Below are 16,846 nucleotides of genomic sequence, written 5' to 3'. Positions count from 1 at the left end.
GCTTTCCTTATTATAGGACAGTCATCAAATCCACACTAGAGATCCAAGATCAAGGTTAACTCGAATGTGGACAAGAAGAATTCCTGCAGATTTACCTGTTCCAAGATTTACGGTAAAACTATGTAGTGTGTCTCAAAGTTCTCTCTTGAAATAATTCAATATCCAAACTATTATAATTTTTACTAAGTGCGAAATATTTAACTTGTGACTGTTTCATTATGATCTCTGCACAGTCAACCACTTTCATTTTTGTCTTAACAGACTTTTCTGCTTTCCAATATAAAATTGGAAGATGTGGTACAATGTATGATTGGCAATGTGGACAAAAAAGATGGAAAAACAAGGGTTTCTTGGTTAATGAACAATTATTAAATACAATACATACATTTTTTTTGTTATATAAAAGCAGTTGAATTACCTCCCTTACATATAAAGAAATGATGTATTGTCTTGAGTTTATATTTAATTTATTTTTAAAAGTAACTGTTAAATTTGCTGATTAAGGTATATTAATTTAAGCCATGTACAAAAATGTATGACATTTTCTGTTTTAATACTTAAATGATGTATTTGATTTGGTAATTATGGTGGCAAACTCCCTTGGAAATTTGAATTGAGATGATGACCATAACTTGATCATGTTGACAATGGTTGAGGAAAAGATTTTTTTTTTTTAAAAAGGGGGAGTTTTTTTTTTTTTATACATTGAATATAAATTCAAATCATATAACCAATTCTATTGACTACAGTTATTCTGTGTCAGAAACCTATTATATTTTGTGTCAAATATTTAATTACAATCCAAATTCAGACCTGTATCAAGTGCAAATATTGTGTCACTTTTTGTCCCAACCCTTCATGGTTGGACTTCTGCGGTCAGATCCAGCTGCCCTCGGGGGAGCAATTTATTTTAAAATTGTGTTAATTTTTCCATTTGTTCTATTTTTAGTATGACCATTATTATGTTGGACCACCACCTACCAATGAAGTGACATTTACCAATCTGAACGACAATATTGACAAGAAGTTTTTAGAGAACATGTTAAAATCATTTGGAATGTTGGAAGAAGTGAATATTTTCTACAACCCAAAGAATAAAAAACATCTTGGTATTGGGAAGGTATGAGATAAGAAAAATATGTTGATAAAAATTAGGCAAAAGAAAAATATATATGTAGGTAGTATAAAAAAGAAAGAAGATGTGGTATGATTGCCAATAAGACAACTATCCACAAAAGACCAAAAATGACACAAAAATTAACAATTATAGGTCACCGTACGGCCTTCAACAATGAGCAAAGCCCATACCGCATATAGTCAGCTATAAAAGGCCCGGATAAGACAAGTAACAGTGTATTTACTGGAAAAACATTGCAATCAGATCAACTAACTTCAGGATTCAGGATTAAAAAAAGGGTTAAAAATGTAAGATCTTGATTTCTTTTCAAATTTCATATGAACATAAGGAAGGACTAATTTTCAGTCAATTGAATTTTGGATTAGTTGGTGTGATTGACAATGAGACAATTCTTTACAAGAGCCCAAATGACTCAGAAATTATCAACTTCAGGTTACTGTACAGTCTTCAACAATGAGTAAATCCCTAACTCCTAACTTGGGACAGACACATACATACAGAATGTGGCGGAATTAAACATGAAGTCTGAATCAAGAATGACTAAATTATATTTTATTTTATTTCAGGCTGTGTTTGTTTCATCAAAGTCAGCCAAGATATGTGCGGAGAAACTAAATCAGACTTCTAAGATGGGGAATATAATGACAGTTTATGTTGATCCAGGAGGTAAGCTGTATACTGTGGATTCATTAATATTCGTTGGATACCAATTTTCGTGGATTTCGTGGGTACAGATTAACCACAAATTTAAATATAAAATCGAATTGTAAATTTTCCCTTGCCTTGTATGCAGACTTTTGCATAACAACAAAATTAAATAGCCACAAAATGGTAAGTTTTCCTCATTCCACGAAAATTGGTATCCACGAAAATAAATGAATCCACAGTATATATTATCCAGGATTGTCACTAAAGATTTGTGTAGACATGTCCATGGACTAGCAAATTTTTACCAATAAGAAAAAAACAACGTCATTGATATGATACAGTATTAATTGTTACCATGACATAAAGACTTGAAGGTCTTATTTTACTATAAAACCTTTGATATTTGGCCTTAGCTTACCTTTTCATGACTACAAAAATTCAATTGTAACCATTAAAAGCAGGAATGACATTGCATCAGTTAAAAAATCGCAAATATAGTAAAATTGATAGATAATCCGGTTATTCTAGATGTTATATTACTCTTACAGAAAGGTTGGATGTCATAAAAATGTTTGAATGACATATATTAAATATTTGTACTACAATTACCATTTTACGCTTAGTTTTTTCTTCAAAATACATGAGAGCCAAGATCTAATACCAAAAATATATTTTTTAGCAAATTGTCATCTTTATAGGTATATTTTTCTTTTAGAGGCAAAATGTCTTTTTGGGTATAAGCTAGTTCTTGTTAGTTAACAAGGAAACTGGCAGTTTTTGCAGGTTTGCACGAGTTAAAAGCAAATTTGTGCATGGGAGACAAAGTTTTAGCCTAAATATTACGATCTCCAAGAAAAAAAGATGTAGTACAAATGCCAATGAGACAACTCGTCCACTTAAGACCAAATGATTAAGAAGTTAGTCACTTTAGGACACTGTACATCATATAGGCTATTTTTGATTTGGTTGTATATGTGTGCACTTTTTATCTTACACAGCATGTATTTTTGTAGGTAAAGAAAGAACAAAGTTAGTTGATGATGTTTTATCTGATAAGCCGAAAAAAATTCCAGGAGAACCAACAACACCATCAGACCCAAGACGCAATAGATCATCAAGTTTTAATGATAGTTTTAAGTCAAATTCTAGCTTTGAGGAAAACACTTTTGATGCATTTGGAGCTCAAACACCTATGCCAACCTTCAATGATACAGGTTTCTTAAATAATATTAGTGATCCTAGAAATTCAGCATTTGATATTCAATATTCTGGTATGACACCTGGAATGACACCAGCAATGACGCCAAACGTACACGGAGGAAATTTTCCGAATCAGTTTGGTTTGACACCATCTCCTCACGGTTCATCTCAAGGAAATATGACAAATTTTGCGTTCCCCAATACACCAAATATGTCTACACCTATGTCACAATCATCGTTCGGTTCAATGAGCACACCATCATCATTTGGAGGAAATAATCATGCATTTAATAAGATGGATGGGCCAAAACCTTTAATATTGGAACCGCCACCCCATCTTCCACCTCATCAACCACCCCATTTGCCACCTCATCACCCACCTCATCAACCACCACTACATCCACCTGAACCACCATTCATTGATCATACTCAGCCACCTCCTAACATGTCCAATTCAGTCATTGACAAACCACCCCCATTGATGCCACCACAAAATAATGAACCGCCACGATCTCAGTTTGACAATAACTACCGCAACAGCAGAAATCACAGGGATAGAAACAACAGTTTTGACAGAAGTGACGATCGTAACTATGACCGAGGTGATAATAGACCTTTTAATAGGGAGGAGGATAGAAATTTCAATAGGGGTGACGACAGAAGTTATGGTCGTAATGATGATCGTGGATTTAGTAGAAATGATGATCGTAATGTCCGTAGAAATGATAGGAACAACAGAAATGGTGACCGAGGTTATGGAAGTGGGAGAAACAGATACGATCGTGATAGAAATGATCGTAATCGTGATTGGCGCAGAGATGGTGGCAGAGGGGATAGAAATGATCGAGATAATTCACATAGGGACCGTGACAGATATGGAAGTAGGGATAGGGATCGCTATAGTTATGATAGAGATAGAGACAGAGACAAAGGTAGGGATTGGGAAAGGGATTCAAGAGAGAGGTTCGATTCTCAAGGTGAAGAAGGTCAACCCCCTCCAATGCAGCAAGATCACATGATGATGCAACCTCCACCCCCTTCAATAATTCCTTCTCAAATGATCCCACCCCCTGTCATTCAGCAGCCACCAACCCAACAGGCTCCACCTCAAAAACCAAGAACTCCAGATCCTGAACCGTCGGAAGATGAACCTAGAGTGATGAGTTTAGATTCTAGAATTCAGAGCTTGCTTCAGAGTTCTGGTATGGTGGACAATTTTGGAAGTCCTTCATCAGATTCAGCAGGTGAATCACGTAAAAAGGAAGTTTCTCCGCCAGAAAATGTTCCAAATAATGACATCAGTATTAGTGCTTCCCAAACTCCATTTAACAATTTTCATTCCACACCTACAGACAATTTTAGTGCTCAAATGAATCCTAAGCAGACAGAAATAGACTTTAGAGAAAATCATTTTGTTCAGACCCCATACATGCAAACACCAGGAGACACGCCTTATATGTCAACGCCTGTTGCCAATCAGGCTGAAGATGCAGACGACAAAATGAGCATTTCATCGGGAGAAAGTGGTAACCAGAATATAGAAATAAATCCAAGTATGTTAGCTGCCAATAATCCACAGTCTAGTGCTAATTTTATGACAAATCCCAATTTCAGTGCAGAATACTCTCAATATAGTAACTATATGGGTTATCCAAATCAAGCAGAAATGTATAACCAAAATTATTTCAATCAATATCAAAATATAATGAATGACCAAAACTCACTTCAGAATAAAGTAGATGATGAACAATTAGATAAAACGTTTTCTTCTGTTCTGGACAAATTTGTGAAAGAATTAAAAGAGATTATGCAGAAAGACATGTGTAAGAAAATGGTGGAGAGCTCTGCATTTAAGTCGTTTGACAGCTGGTGGACCACAAATGAAACAAGAACAAAGGTATAGTATAATCAGATAAATTATTAATAGAGGGTAGTAATGGGGGGCACCTGCATGATGACTAATGGTAAAAAGTCTGGCCAAATGACCTCATCGGTAATTTTTGGTGCATGACTATGAAATGTGCACTTTCTTTTAGACATGTTAGAAGACAAAATAATGGAATGATTTAGACAAATCACGTTTATTTTTTTCCAGAAATAACAGTAAAGATAAGTATTTGCCACTTCTAAAGATTCACTATACATTGCTATAATGATATTTTGATGAATCATGATAACATTTTAATCAATTTGATGCTAAAGGTAGCCACAAATTACTGTTGAACGCCTGCCGGTAAAGGGCATTACTACACAATAATATGGTATGATATCTGAGGAATATATACAAAAAATAGTGTAATTTCAAATCTACATGATCTAAGAATGAGTCAACCTTAACAATGTCAGCCACAAATAGATGCCTTTAAACATGTTAAAGAATTAGTTTACAGAATTATATTTCGTGACATTGATAGTTTTTAAGCACACAGTAACTTGCAATGTGGCTATTCCTACTCATGCAAATATTAATTAATCAACAAATAAACAACACAGAAAATATTTTACGTCATGAATAGCAGTGTTCTCCCCAGATATTTCATTTTAATCATTTAGCATCCAGGAGAAATTGAAATACCATCTTGTTTCTAAAAATCATAGCATTTCACCCATAACATAATCTTTAAGATTAAAGCATCACATTACCATGATGCTAAAAGGCCCTGGGGAGAACACTGAGCATGATGTAGGTACATGTACATGATGTACATTTATATAGCTTAAACATGTTGAATATAATTATAAGAGATTTTTTTCTTACATTGTTGTATCTAGCTAGCTCAGTCTGTGTCAAAAATGATTATACCTTCAATAAAAAAAGCTCATTTTATGGAAAAACGTCTGAATGAAATAACTAACACAAACAAATTTGTACTAGTCATCCAGCTCAGAGCTAGACGCTTTTGGCACAGACTGTTGGGATGATGTTGAGGTTCTGCTGGTGGGTTTGAATGTTTTACACAGCTATTACTATGAACAGAGGAATAAACCATTCACTCGAAAACTGTAATTCACTGCTAAAACAGTGATTATGAACAATTTAGACTGAAACCACAATCAATTGATTTACGACTCTTCCATGATGAAAAGAGATGGGAAGATACCATTGTGACCTTTGAGAGAAACTTCCAATGCCATGGGACGGCAAATAACGAACCAGGATGAAAAGACAAGTCAATCACTGCAGCCATATAAAACCTTCATTGTATACAACAACACCAACATAAAATTGTTAATATGTTTAAAAAGCCAGGGCTCACACTATTCAGAATTATAGGGAGAAGTGACTTCTCTTTTTGAAACTGATAGGGAGAAGTGGTGAGATTTGAAAGAGAAGTGCTCTTTCGCGCGGTGCGCTACAATGTATGGATTATACTATGGCATATATAGTATAAAGGGTCATATATGTAAATAATGTTCTTTTTATAATGTTCAATTCATATCTGAGTATACAATTAAAGCAACATTTCAAATTAAAAGTTGTTAAGTTTTACTCAGGTTCTTGTGAGAAACTACCAATTAAATATTTAGTATCTAGCACTAAAAAAAGTATTTTTTTATCTTAAAAAGGTAAAGAAATTATAATATATCAATTACAACTCAATTCATGTGTACTGTACTTTTATTGATAAGTAATTACAGTCAGGGGTACTACTTGTACAAGTGTATTTTATTTACTTGAAGACGTAAAAAAAAATATACACATACATAAGTAAATTTGTAGGATACTTTTACAAGTGAATTTTATTTACTTGTATAGGTAAAAAAAAAATTGGCTGACTTATGTCCCTTCCACATTCAGATTTTTTTACTTGTATAGGTGAAAAAATCATCCTTTCTTCTTTTCTTGAATTCTGAAGATTTCTTTGCTCTAATAGAATTTTAAATTGTGTACCCTTTGTGGATGTCTTTACTAATCATTCAAGTGTAAGTTCAAGTGTAAGTTCATGGACAATGAAAGCCCCATTTGTCTGTTATCTTCTTAACACTGCAATGCTCATTTACAAGCCCCAAAGGAGCAATTTTTGATTGCCTTGCATAAATATACAAGATCTTTGCTCAATCAGTTTCTTTGATAAATTAATGAGATGAAACATTGAACTTTAATGAAAAAAATTGACCAAACCTGGGAAAAATCATTAAAGGCATGATTATACATCTCAAAATATGAGGATTTTTGTGGGATTGTAAGAAAAATTTACTTGTACAAGTATTTTTTTCAGAAAATTAATGGGAGATTATTCAAACATTATTTATTTACTTATATGTATATATTTTTTTTCACTTCTTCAAGAGAATAGAATACACTTGTACAAGTAGTACCCCTGACTGAATTATAAGTCACTTTTATTGATAAGTAATTATAAGTCACTTTTATGGATAAGTAATTATAAGTCACTTAGTGTAATAGTCATGCAAGTATTGTATTAAAACAATTTACCTCAAAATTATTACAAAAGTAACTTTATAATTTTGGCTTCTTCTAGAAGTTATTGTACATTGTTTGTACATGTGTACTCAGCAAAACACTTGAATACATTGAACTGAAAAAACTCAAACATAATAAAAGCAATTGAAATATTACCAGAAAAATGTATGATAATTTAGGAAAACTTCAATTTTTATATAATTAATAATGAACATGATGAGTGATTGTTTTTTTTTTCTCTTATAGTCCATGCCTCAAAGGTTATTGCCTACAAAACCAGCAGAATCAAAAAAGCCATCTACAGTGACAGTTGGTAAGAGTGAGGTGATGTCTACATTGGCTACACTGTTTGAACCACAACATCCATGGTCCAAGGAAGGAGAGGTGAACCTTGGTGGATTTGGTGGGGGTGGTGGATTCCTCGGAATTCGTGGTGGAATGCCAAGGTTGCCATCATTTAAGGTAAGGTCATGTAGAAACAGTCTTCATGCCCAACCACAGTCCCGCCAGCCCAGGATTGTAATACTTCTGTAAGACCTGTTAAATCATCCACAGGCCAATATTATTATTTTTTAAATCAGTTTTGTGCCTTTACAAATATGACAAATGTATATATTGAAAAGTCTATATTGAAGACTTGTAATTAGAATTTTTTTTATCGAAATTAAGTAAGAAGCTAACTGTGTTTATTGCCTGATTGGAAAAATTAATTATTTTAAAAATTGTTAATGTCATAAGGTACAAAATGATGTATCATAAACTTTCAAATACAAATAAAATTTACCCTTGTCTGTACATCCCAAAATTGGTTTCCATTCTCTTACTTTAGTTTGCCTCAACCAAATGTTATGAAACATATACACAATGCTTTTTGCCACAAACAACAGATCAAGTAGGAATTCTGGTGGTGCCACTTTTACCCTTCTAGAATTGTGCCATTTAACAATTTTTCCAGTGTTCTCTAGCTTTAGTTTGTCATAATCAATTGTTGTGAAACTTTTATACAATGCTTATTACCTCAAAACACAGATCAGGTTTGGATTTTGATGGTGTCACTTTTACCCTTCTAGAGTTATGCCCCTTGACAAATGGAAATACGCAAGATTTTCCTTTTCAGTCTTCTAACTTTAGTTTGCCACAATCAAATCTTATTTACCTTATACACTATGCTTAATACAACAAAACTCAGATCAAGTACACATTTTTGTAGCGTTACTTTTACCATTCTTGAGTTCTGTCCCTTTAATATGTTATATACAAACAGGGGCATCACCCATGTCCCATGGACACATTCTCCATTTACTTACAGATTGAACAACACTACCAGTACCACTACAGATAGTTAATCTACAGTAATATCATCCTGCTACATTAAACTATTTATCAAACTTGCTGTTCCTTAAGGCAAAAACAAAATATATGTCTGTTTCATGCTTCCGACCGACCCTGGTTCAAAACCCCCGACTGGTTCAAAACCCCTGACCCTAGATTTTTTTTTTATTCTGGAAAAAAATTGTTTCCCATCCGTATCCGTATCATACAATGCCCAAACAATAAAAATGGCTGCTCCCAGCACACAAATGTGCTACAATTAAGGATTAAAAAATGTTGGCACTGGTAGAAGAAGTCAATCAAAGCTTCTTTAAAGAGATTAACACACTTTGGGTTACAGGAACCCAACCAAACCTGACATTGAACCAACTGCAGGGACTGGAAAAAACAAAAAATAAAAAATCCCGATTTATTTGCCTAGGCAGCAGGAAACAGAAATATATATTTTTTTGGCCTAAAGCCTAACAGTATTCATGCTGTATGAACTTTCCCAATCTCACTATATATATATATATAAATCCATCATTTTTGCAGCGAAAAACGTTTCACAAACCTCCACCTCCCCAGTTTGACGTCCAGCAACAAGAGGACAAATCAAAGTCTAAAGATCTTAATGAGGAGGATGAAGAAGGGGAAATATCTGGTAAGGATAATGAAGTTAAGATCAGAAGTGTAAAACCTACCTTCCGTGGCTAATTCATTTAAATTTGGCAAGCTTGTGGTGAAAGCAATTAATCCACACAAAAAATAACAAATTTTTACCGTTATACCAGATAACAGAGAAAAACATTAAACCACAAATCAAATTCGGAACATGCTTAGACTTATAACCCGTGATTTTGTTTTATCCTCAACATCTATCAGATAGTAACAATTTATACATATAACGTTCATATTCAGAGTTATAATTGTAAAATTATAGAGCATTAATGTATTTAAGATAAATAATGTACTAATGATAAACAATGTGTAATTGACAAATAATATATATAAACTAACAAAATTATAAATATACTACCAGAAGATACTTAAGGTACTAACAAACAGGGATCTTTACTGAAATAGCTGTACCAGTGAAGAAATCTGTTAACAGCATGTGATATAATGTTGTTGAATAAAAAAAAAAAAAAAAAATACAAAGTGATCATTGCATTATCAACTTAAGACAAGTTGCACTTAAACAAATTAGTTTGATCGCATCCTGCTGATTCATTTATTTCCTTGTGTTTCTTGAATGCTAATTTTTAATGGATTTTGGGGGAAAGTGTTTTTACCTGCAAATTCTGTCTGTCTATCCTGCTTCTGGTTAAAGTTTTAAGTCAAGGTAGTTTTATGATGAAGTTAAAGTCCAATCAACTTTTAAACTTAATTCACATGCTCCCTATGATATGATCTTTCTAATTTTAAAACCAACTTAGAGTTTTTACCCAGACCTGCCAACTATCCCGATTTTCGCGGTATCATCCCAATTTATACTGCTCAACCCGAATCCCGATATCGGGATCGTAAAATTAGTCAAAATCCCGATTTTCAACAAATATACCAGAAAAAATTATTGTTTACCGATTTTGAAGTTTTTCTGATCAATTTTTAAAAATCAATCATTTTACCTGGGGACATATCATGACAAGTTAATGACCCTACGCTAATCAACCGTCACAACAGGTGTCATAACTAGTGGTTGTATGTAATCAGATTACCTAATGGGTCGTAACAGTCCCAAAATTAATTTGTATACACAAATTTGGTCAGCCTTTCAATTTTAATCAATTTATCATACAAGCACAATTTGCAACATTTGCCATAGTTCCACAGCAAAATCATAATTAATTGAAAGTTGAGAACTGTAATCAACTCTCAAGAAAACATCGTTTATCTTGAAATCTGTTTAATTTTTGAAACCAGACATCGTGTGTCTGTTGATTTAAAATTGAGGCCATTTTGTAATACACTTCTACTGTGTTACTGTATAAGCCTCCGCCGGTAAGAGCACCTCTGAATACAAAGAAAGATAACTCAAATTTTATCCATTTTTTCATTGATACTGATAAGACTAAATCAAAATCTGTCTTCATCCTTCTTACTTTAGGACATGTAGTTTTAGGTGTTTGAGTCAAGTTTCTTTGGAGGGGAAAAAAGGGGGGGTCTCTACTTTGAATCCTTATGTTTAATGCCATTTTCTTTATTCTTCAGTTATTTTGTCAATTTTATAATTTAATAATACAAGAATCATGCAAATAAAAGAAATCAAGGCCTACAAGCTCATCATTAGTATACCAAAAGAAAAACAGAAGAGAGCTTAGACTATTTTAGGAGTAAAAAACAATGCTCACAGAAAAGTTGCTAAAATTGTAACCCTTAAAAATCTTGTCGCGCGCTTAATCCCCAATGGAGATTTTCAAAAGTTGGCAGGTCTGTTTACCCCAATTTCGCAATCCACTGAACATAGAAAATGGTCTTGCCTGGTTCAAGTTAAAGTTGTTGGTCAACGTTTAATGTCAAATGAGAGTTTTTACCTCAATTTCATGGTCTACTGAATTTAGAAAATTACAGTGTGACTGGGGTATTCATGTACTATGCACACATTCTTCTTTGATAGTAATTTGTGCAAATTTTGCTATTGATTTTATCTTCCAAGTTATGCCAAGTCATTAAACAAAAGACATAAAATAACATGCTATATATGTTTTTGTAGACCAGGAATCCCCTAGGAGACCTCGTAAATCAAATTATTAATAACATGCTATTTATGTTTTTGTAGACAAGGAATCCCCAAGGAGACCTCGTAGGAAGCCAGTGGTCAGTGAAAGTGAGGAGGAAGGAGATGATGAAAGTGAAGACGAAGAAGGAGATGATGATGATGAGTCGGATGGTAAGATCAGTTGGAGAACGGGGTTATTTTTGGGCAATTTGGTTTTCAATTCTTTTTTCACATGTTAGTTCTTGAAATTTATTGTGCACTGTGTTTCATGCAAATAAACTCATCATAGATACCAGGACTAAATTTTGTACATACACCAGACGCGTGTTTCGTCTACAAAAGACTCATCAGTGACGCTCGTATCCAAAAAAGTTTAAAAGGGGCCAAATAGAATATGAACGCTTGTTTAAAAGCAACATTAACAGTAAATTCAGAAATTATTTCATGCATCTATTATTGTGGTTTTGGCATTTTAGACTTAAATGTGATTTTAATTTTTGCGATTTTGAGAAAAATTCTGTTCAATTCATATGAAAAATTTCATAATGCAAGTTTAAATTATTGCGATTATAACCCTGTAGCACTTTTTCGCAATAATCAATGAATGTACAGTAAGCTATCTTCATTTTTTGTTAATTGATGAAATGGTCCTTTTAATTTTTCATTTGATCACATACCCCTCTTTATGGCCCTCTTCGGATGTGGCAGTTAAATAACCTGTCACAAAGTGTATTAAAAATCACAGACTTTAAGTGAGATTCAGAAATTCAGTCTTTGCTTAATGAAGGACAGCTAAATCAGTGCAAAGGATATTAAATATCTAAATCTCTCCACTATACAAAAACATGAATATATTTTATAGTATAATCAAGTGTTTCTAGTATCTTGTTTTTTATATAGATTAGACCATTGGTTCTCCCGTTTGAATGGTTTTACACTTATAATTGTTGGGACCCTTAATAGCTTGCTGTTTGATGTGAGCAATAGCTTAGTGTTGAAGACCATGTTTTGGCCTATAATGGTCTACTTTTATAAATTGTTATTTGGATGGGAATTGTCTCATTAGCACTCATAATGTTGTCTCATTGGCACTCATAATGTTGTCTCATTGGCACTCATAATGTTGTCTCGTTGGCACTCATTAATGCGTTTCCCTCGGTTTTAGTTTGTTACCCCGATTTTGATTTTTGTCCATGGATTTATGAGTTTTGAACACCGGTATACTACTGTTGCCTTTATATACCACATCTTTTTATATCTGTTTTTTTTCTCTTCTTTAGATGAGGAAGCAGGAAGTGCAGAGAGCAGTGATGACGGAGAGGGTGAAGACTCCAGTGACGATGAGGACTCCAGTGATGAGGAGGAGGAGTCATCAGAGGAAGAGGTGGAGACAGAGAAAGAGAAGGCGGAGTCTAAAGTAGAAGAAAAGTTACAAACTCAACCAGAAGATACTGCTGAATCTGCTTTGTCTGAAGATGAGAAGTATGATAAATGTTTCTTTCATTTGTTTGTCTTTCTCTTGAAAATTGCTGCTTCTCTGCCAAGCATGTGGCATTTAGGTGTTAAACAAAGAATGGTTGGCTTTGAGTAAAAAATAATGTGTTTGGGAAAGGTATTGTGTCTTTCGTGCAGACTATTACTTTGTGAACTAGCACATTGAAAAATCCAACATAGAGTGTTGGTCTAGTTTTCAAATGAGGGTTAACATTCATATCATGTTCCTGCTCTGAATATGCATTTGACTTTCCACTGAAGATTAGACACCCATTCATTCATCAGATGTTTGACAAGTTACATCAACTTACCTTTTGATTTTGCCTTATATACCTCATTTATAAGCCAATTGAAAAAGCTTCAATTATATCTTATCTGAAGCTAATGGTAGTTTGAGTGGGTCATCTATGGACACAGTCTTGTTATAATTGAAACAACTTTTTTTGTCCAGTTTCATGTGCTAGTTGTTAAACCTTGTTACATGTACTCTGAATTTTGAGAGGTTAATTAAAATCATAATTTGATGATTTATTTTCAGGGAGGATGAAAGTATGACATCAGATGCTCAAGAAGAAGAGGCCAAAGTTGAAGCTAAAAGGTTGATGTGTAACCATAGAAATATAAAATCAATAACAGTTCTAGGTTCAATAACCATGTGGTTTAATATTATCTGGCATTATGTACTACATCAACTAGAGAATTACACCTAGAATAAAGAAAGAACAAGCAGCTCATAGAAAGCAACTAATTGATTAAAAACAAATGAGAGTTTCTCTAAAAAGAGACAGCAAACAAAAAACAACAAAATAAAACTAGATATCTAGATGTCAAAATTTGTTATTCAATATAAAGCAATATTAGAATAAGTAAAGGATGAGACACCTATCTATCTAAAACCAATGGTGTTAATGTAAGCATCTATGGTCATTGTATGGCCTTCAAAAAATTAGCAGAACCCATGCCATATGATAAGCTATAAAAGTCGCCAACAGGTTCGATTTTTACAAACGTATTGGCGAGTATATGAAAAAGTTGTATTTTATACACAAGATGAAATGAATCAATAGATATAGGAAGATGTGGTGTGAGTGCCAATGAGACAACTCTCCATCCAAATAACAATTTAAAAAGTAAACCATTATAGGTTAAAGTATGGCCTTCAACACGGAGCCTTGGCTCACACCGAAGAACAACAAGCTATAAAGAGCCCCAAAATTACTAGTGTAAAACCATTCAAACGGGAAAACCAACAGTCTAATCTATATAAACAAAACGAGAAACGAGAAACACGTATATATTACATAAACAAACGACAACTACTGTACATCAGATTCTTGACTTAGGACAGGTGCAAACATTTGCAGCGGGATTAAACAATTTAATGGATCCAAACCTTCTCCCTTTTTCTGAAACAGTAGCATAACATCACAACATTGAAAAACATATGATAAAATATCAATTGGCAGACTCCTTTAGCAAGTTTATATAGGTGTTTTGTTTTTCAATTTTGTAGCATTTTAACTTTTTTTTATTGTTTTTAGAAATGAGACTCCTAAGGAAAAAGGGAGAAAGAAATCACCAGGAAAGCTATCGCCTGTCAGAGAATTAAGTGAAGTAACAGAAGATTCTGATAGTAAACAAACTGAAAGTGAGGCTGAAGAAAAAACAAGTGCTATTCAGTCAACATCTACAGACAGTTCCGTTAAATCAGGATTTCAAACTTTACTGGAGGCTTCAGAAATTTTAAGTTTACGTGATAGTGAGCAAAAACCACCAGTTTTAACACCAGTGAAAGACGTTCCATTAAAAGCACCTGAAAGGGAAGAACGCCCAAGCTTTTTGGCGGAACATGACTATTTTGCAGCTCCTCTGGTAAGACCACCCGAAAAAGAAAGACTTGATGACGTTGATCTTGATTCCGACGGCACAGATTCTGCTGATGAGGATGGCAATACCACTCCTATGGAAGTGTTTATTGACCATAATTATTGCTTACCTCCCAAACCATCAATAAAAGACATTCTGGAGGAGAAAAAACCTTCAAAACCAAAGACTTTAGAACCAATTGTGAATTTAGAAAATATAGAAAATTTATTAAAAACCGAGGACAAAAAGAAAAAAGAGCCTCCAAAGAGAGGCGGCAAAAGAAAACAAAAAGACATGCATTTAGTGGATATTACGGACGTACTGAATAAGTCTAAAGGCAGCAGAGAGTTAATTAATCTTCTTCCACCTCCAAAAGAGGTGAAAAAATTCACTCCAAGGAAATTGGAAGAGGAACGACAAATTTTCTTTGATCTCTATAATCAGGGCATAGACAATGAGGATGTGAATTACTTAAAACGGACGTACGACCATTTATTACAGTCGGAAGAACCTATGTGTTATTGGATAAATGATATATTATGGGTCGACCATCCGTTCACAAATATTCCCAACCCAGTGCCATCAAAAAGACGGAAAAAGGACCATGAGCACAAAACAGGTATATGTCGGTTATCATGGTTTTTGGTATTCAGATGGTTCTGGTGTTTAAATGTTTTCAAATTGGAAAGTAAAATATATGAGTTGGTTGTTTCTTGCACAATATTGCAGGTTTTTTAGTCTGAATATTTTATTTCAGGATTTTCATTTTTATTGAATAAATAGCTAGGATAATACATGTTACATACTTAATTATTTTTTAAAAATCCACCAGATACAATAGTTTCATATTATTATAAGTTGGCAGCATTTTACATCTTTTCATGCTTGTACATGTTGTATGTATGGTATTTTTATACAAATTTATATATATGCATTGTAAAAATTAATATTTTTTACAGAATTTATTGTAATTTTTTGTTGTACACATATTTTATTCTATGATTGATACAGTGATAATAGATCTAGATGTTTTATTATTGTTATGACTGATAATTACACAGTTTACTGTATCATGTATATAGGCTGATACTTTCAATGACTTTTTATTTTAAATCAAAACATGGTAAATGTATAGTACCTGACCTGTCAATCAAAGTAAGCTGCAAGAAAAAAGAATATATACTATAGATGGTAAAAATGGTCTTGTTTTGAAATTATTACTATAAAACAACATTCATGACATTAATTTTCTTTCATACTGAAAATTGTTAAAATTGCCAAACAAAACGGCTTTTAAATGTCACATTTTTCAGATGTTTGCGGAGTAATGATACAGTATAGTACCACCATCATGATCATCAACTATTGATTAACCCTAAAACCATTTAGGTAGAAAATTTATGTTGACAGTCTATTCATTTTGAATTTCATTTTGGACAGTTATCATAAATATTGCACAGTTTCATCTAATATTTAGCTAAACCATTATTGTGAATTTCTATAATCATGGTTATCTTATAAATGCAAATCTATACTTTAAAATTGATCAATATAAAAGTTGAGAAAAAATGTTTTGAAAATTCCTGGCTACGGGCCTGCAAACACATTTTCTTGAACCATTTGATATGTAAACATGGTATAGTATTCATGGTATTAGTGTTTTTTATATTTACAGGGCTAAAAGACATGAAAGTGGCATTATCTAGTAATTGGACAAAAATTTCAAAAAATACATTTTGTTTTTTCAAACCTTTTTATACGACCACAAAATTTGAAAAATTTTCGTCGTATATTGCTATCACGTTGGTGTCGTCGGCGTCGTCATCCGAATACTTTTAGTTTTCGCACTCTAACTTTAGTAAAAGGGAATAGAAATCTATGAAATTTTGACACAAGGTTTATAACCACAAAAGGAAGGTTGGGATTGATTTTGGGACTTTTTGTTCTAACAGTTTAGAAATTAGGGGAAAAAAAGCGGTCAAAATAAGCATTTTTTGGTTTTTAAGTAAATAGAAATCAATTGGAGTTATCTTTCTTTGTA

General features: G+C 33.2%; 1 protein-coding gene across 1 annotated transcript in view; it reads left to right on the top strand.

Moving 5' to 3' along the window:
- Window positions 1-16,846, top strand: part of LOC134701963 (histone-lysine N-methyltransferase SETD1B-like) — a 29,747-nt gene that overhangs the window by 1,126 nt on the left and 11,775 nt on the right. The window contains exons 3-12 of the mRNA XM_063563074.1: window positions 17-112; window positions 950-1,120; window positions 1,705-1,804; window positions 2,800-4,883; window positions 7,659-7,874; window positions 9,279-9,387; window positions 11,506-11,616; window positions 12,726-12,927; window positions 13,478-13,537; window positions 14,481-15,424. Of these exons, the coding sequence (XP_063419144.1) occupies window positions 17-112; window positions 950-1,120; window positions 1,705-1,804; window positions 2,800-4,883; window positions 7,659-7,874; window positions 9,279-9,387; window positions 11,506-11,616; window positions 12,726-12,927; window positions 13,478-13,537; window positions 14,481-15,424 (4,093 nt within the window). The remainder of the gene's footprint in view (window positions 1-16; window positions 113-949; window positions 1,121-1,704; window positions 1,805-2,799; window positions 4,884-7,658; window positions 7,875-9,278; window positions 9,388-11,505; window positions 11,617-12,725; window positions 12,928-13,477; window positions 13,538-14,480; window positions 15,425-16,846) is intronic.

Source organism: Mytilus trossulus, unplaced genomic scaffold (genome assembly GCF_036588685.1).
Source record: "Mytilus trossulus isolate FHL-02 unplaced genomic scaffold, PNRI_Mtr1.1.1.hap1 h1tg000373l__unscaffolded, whole genome shotgun sequence".
Classification (NCBI taxonomy): domain Eukaryota; kingdom Metazoa; phylum Mollusca; class Bivalvia; order Mytilida; family Mytilidae; genus Mytilus; species Mytilus trossulus.
Note: the sequence above shows the minus strand (reverse complement) of the source record. Positions and strands in the feature narration are given on the sequence as shown.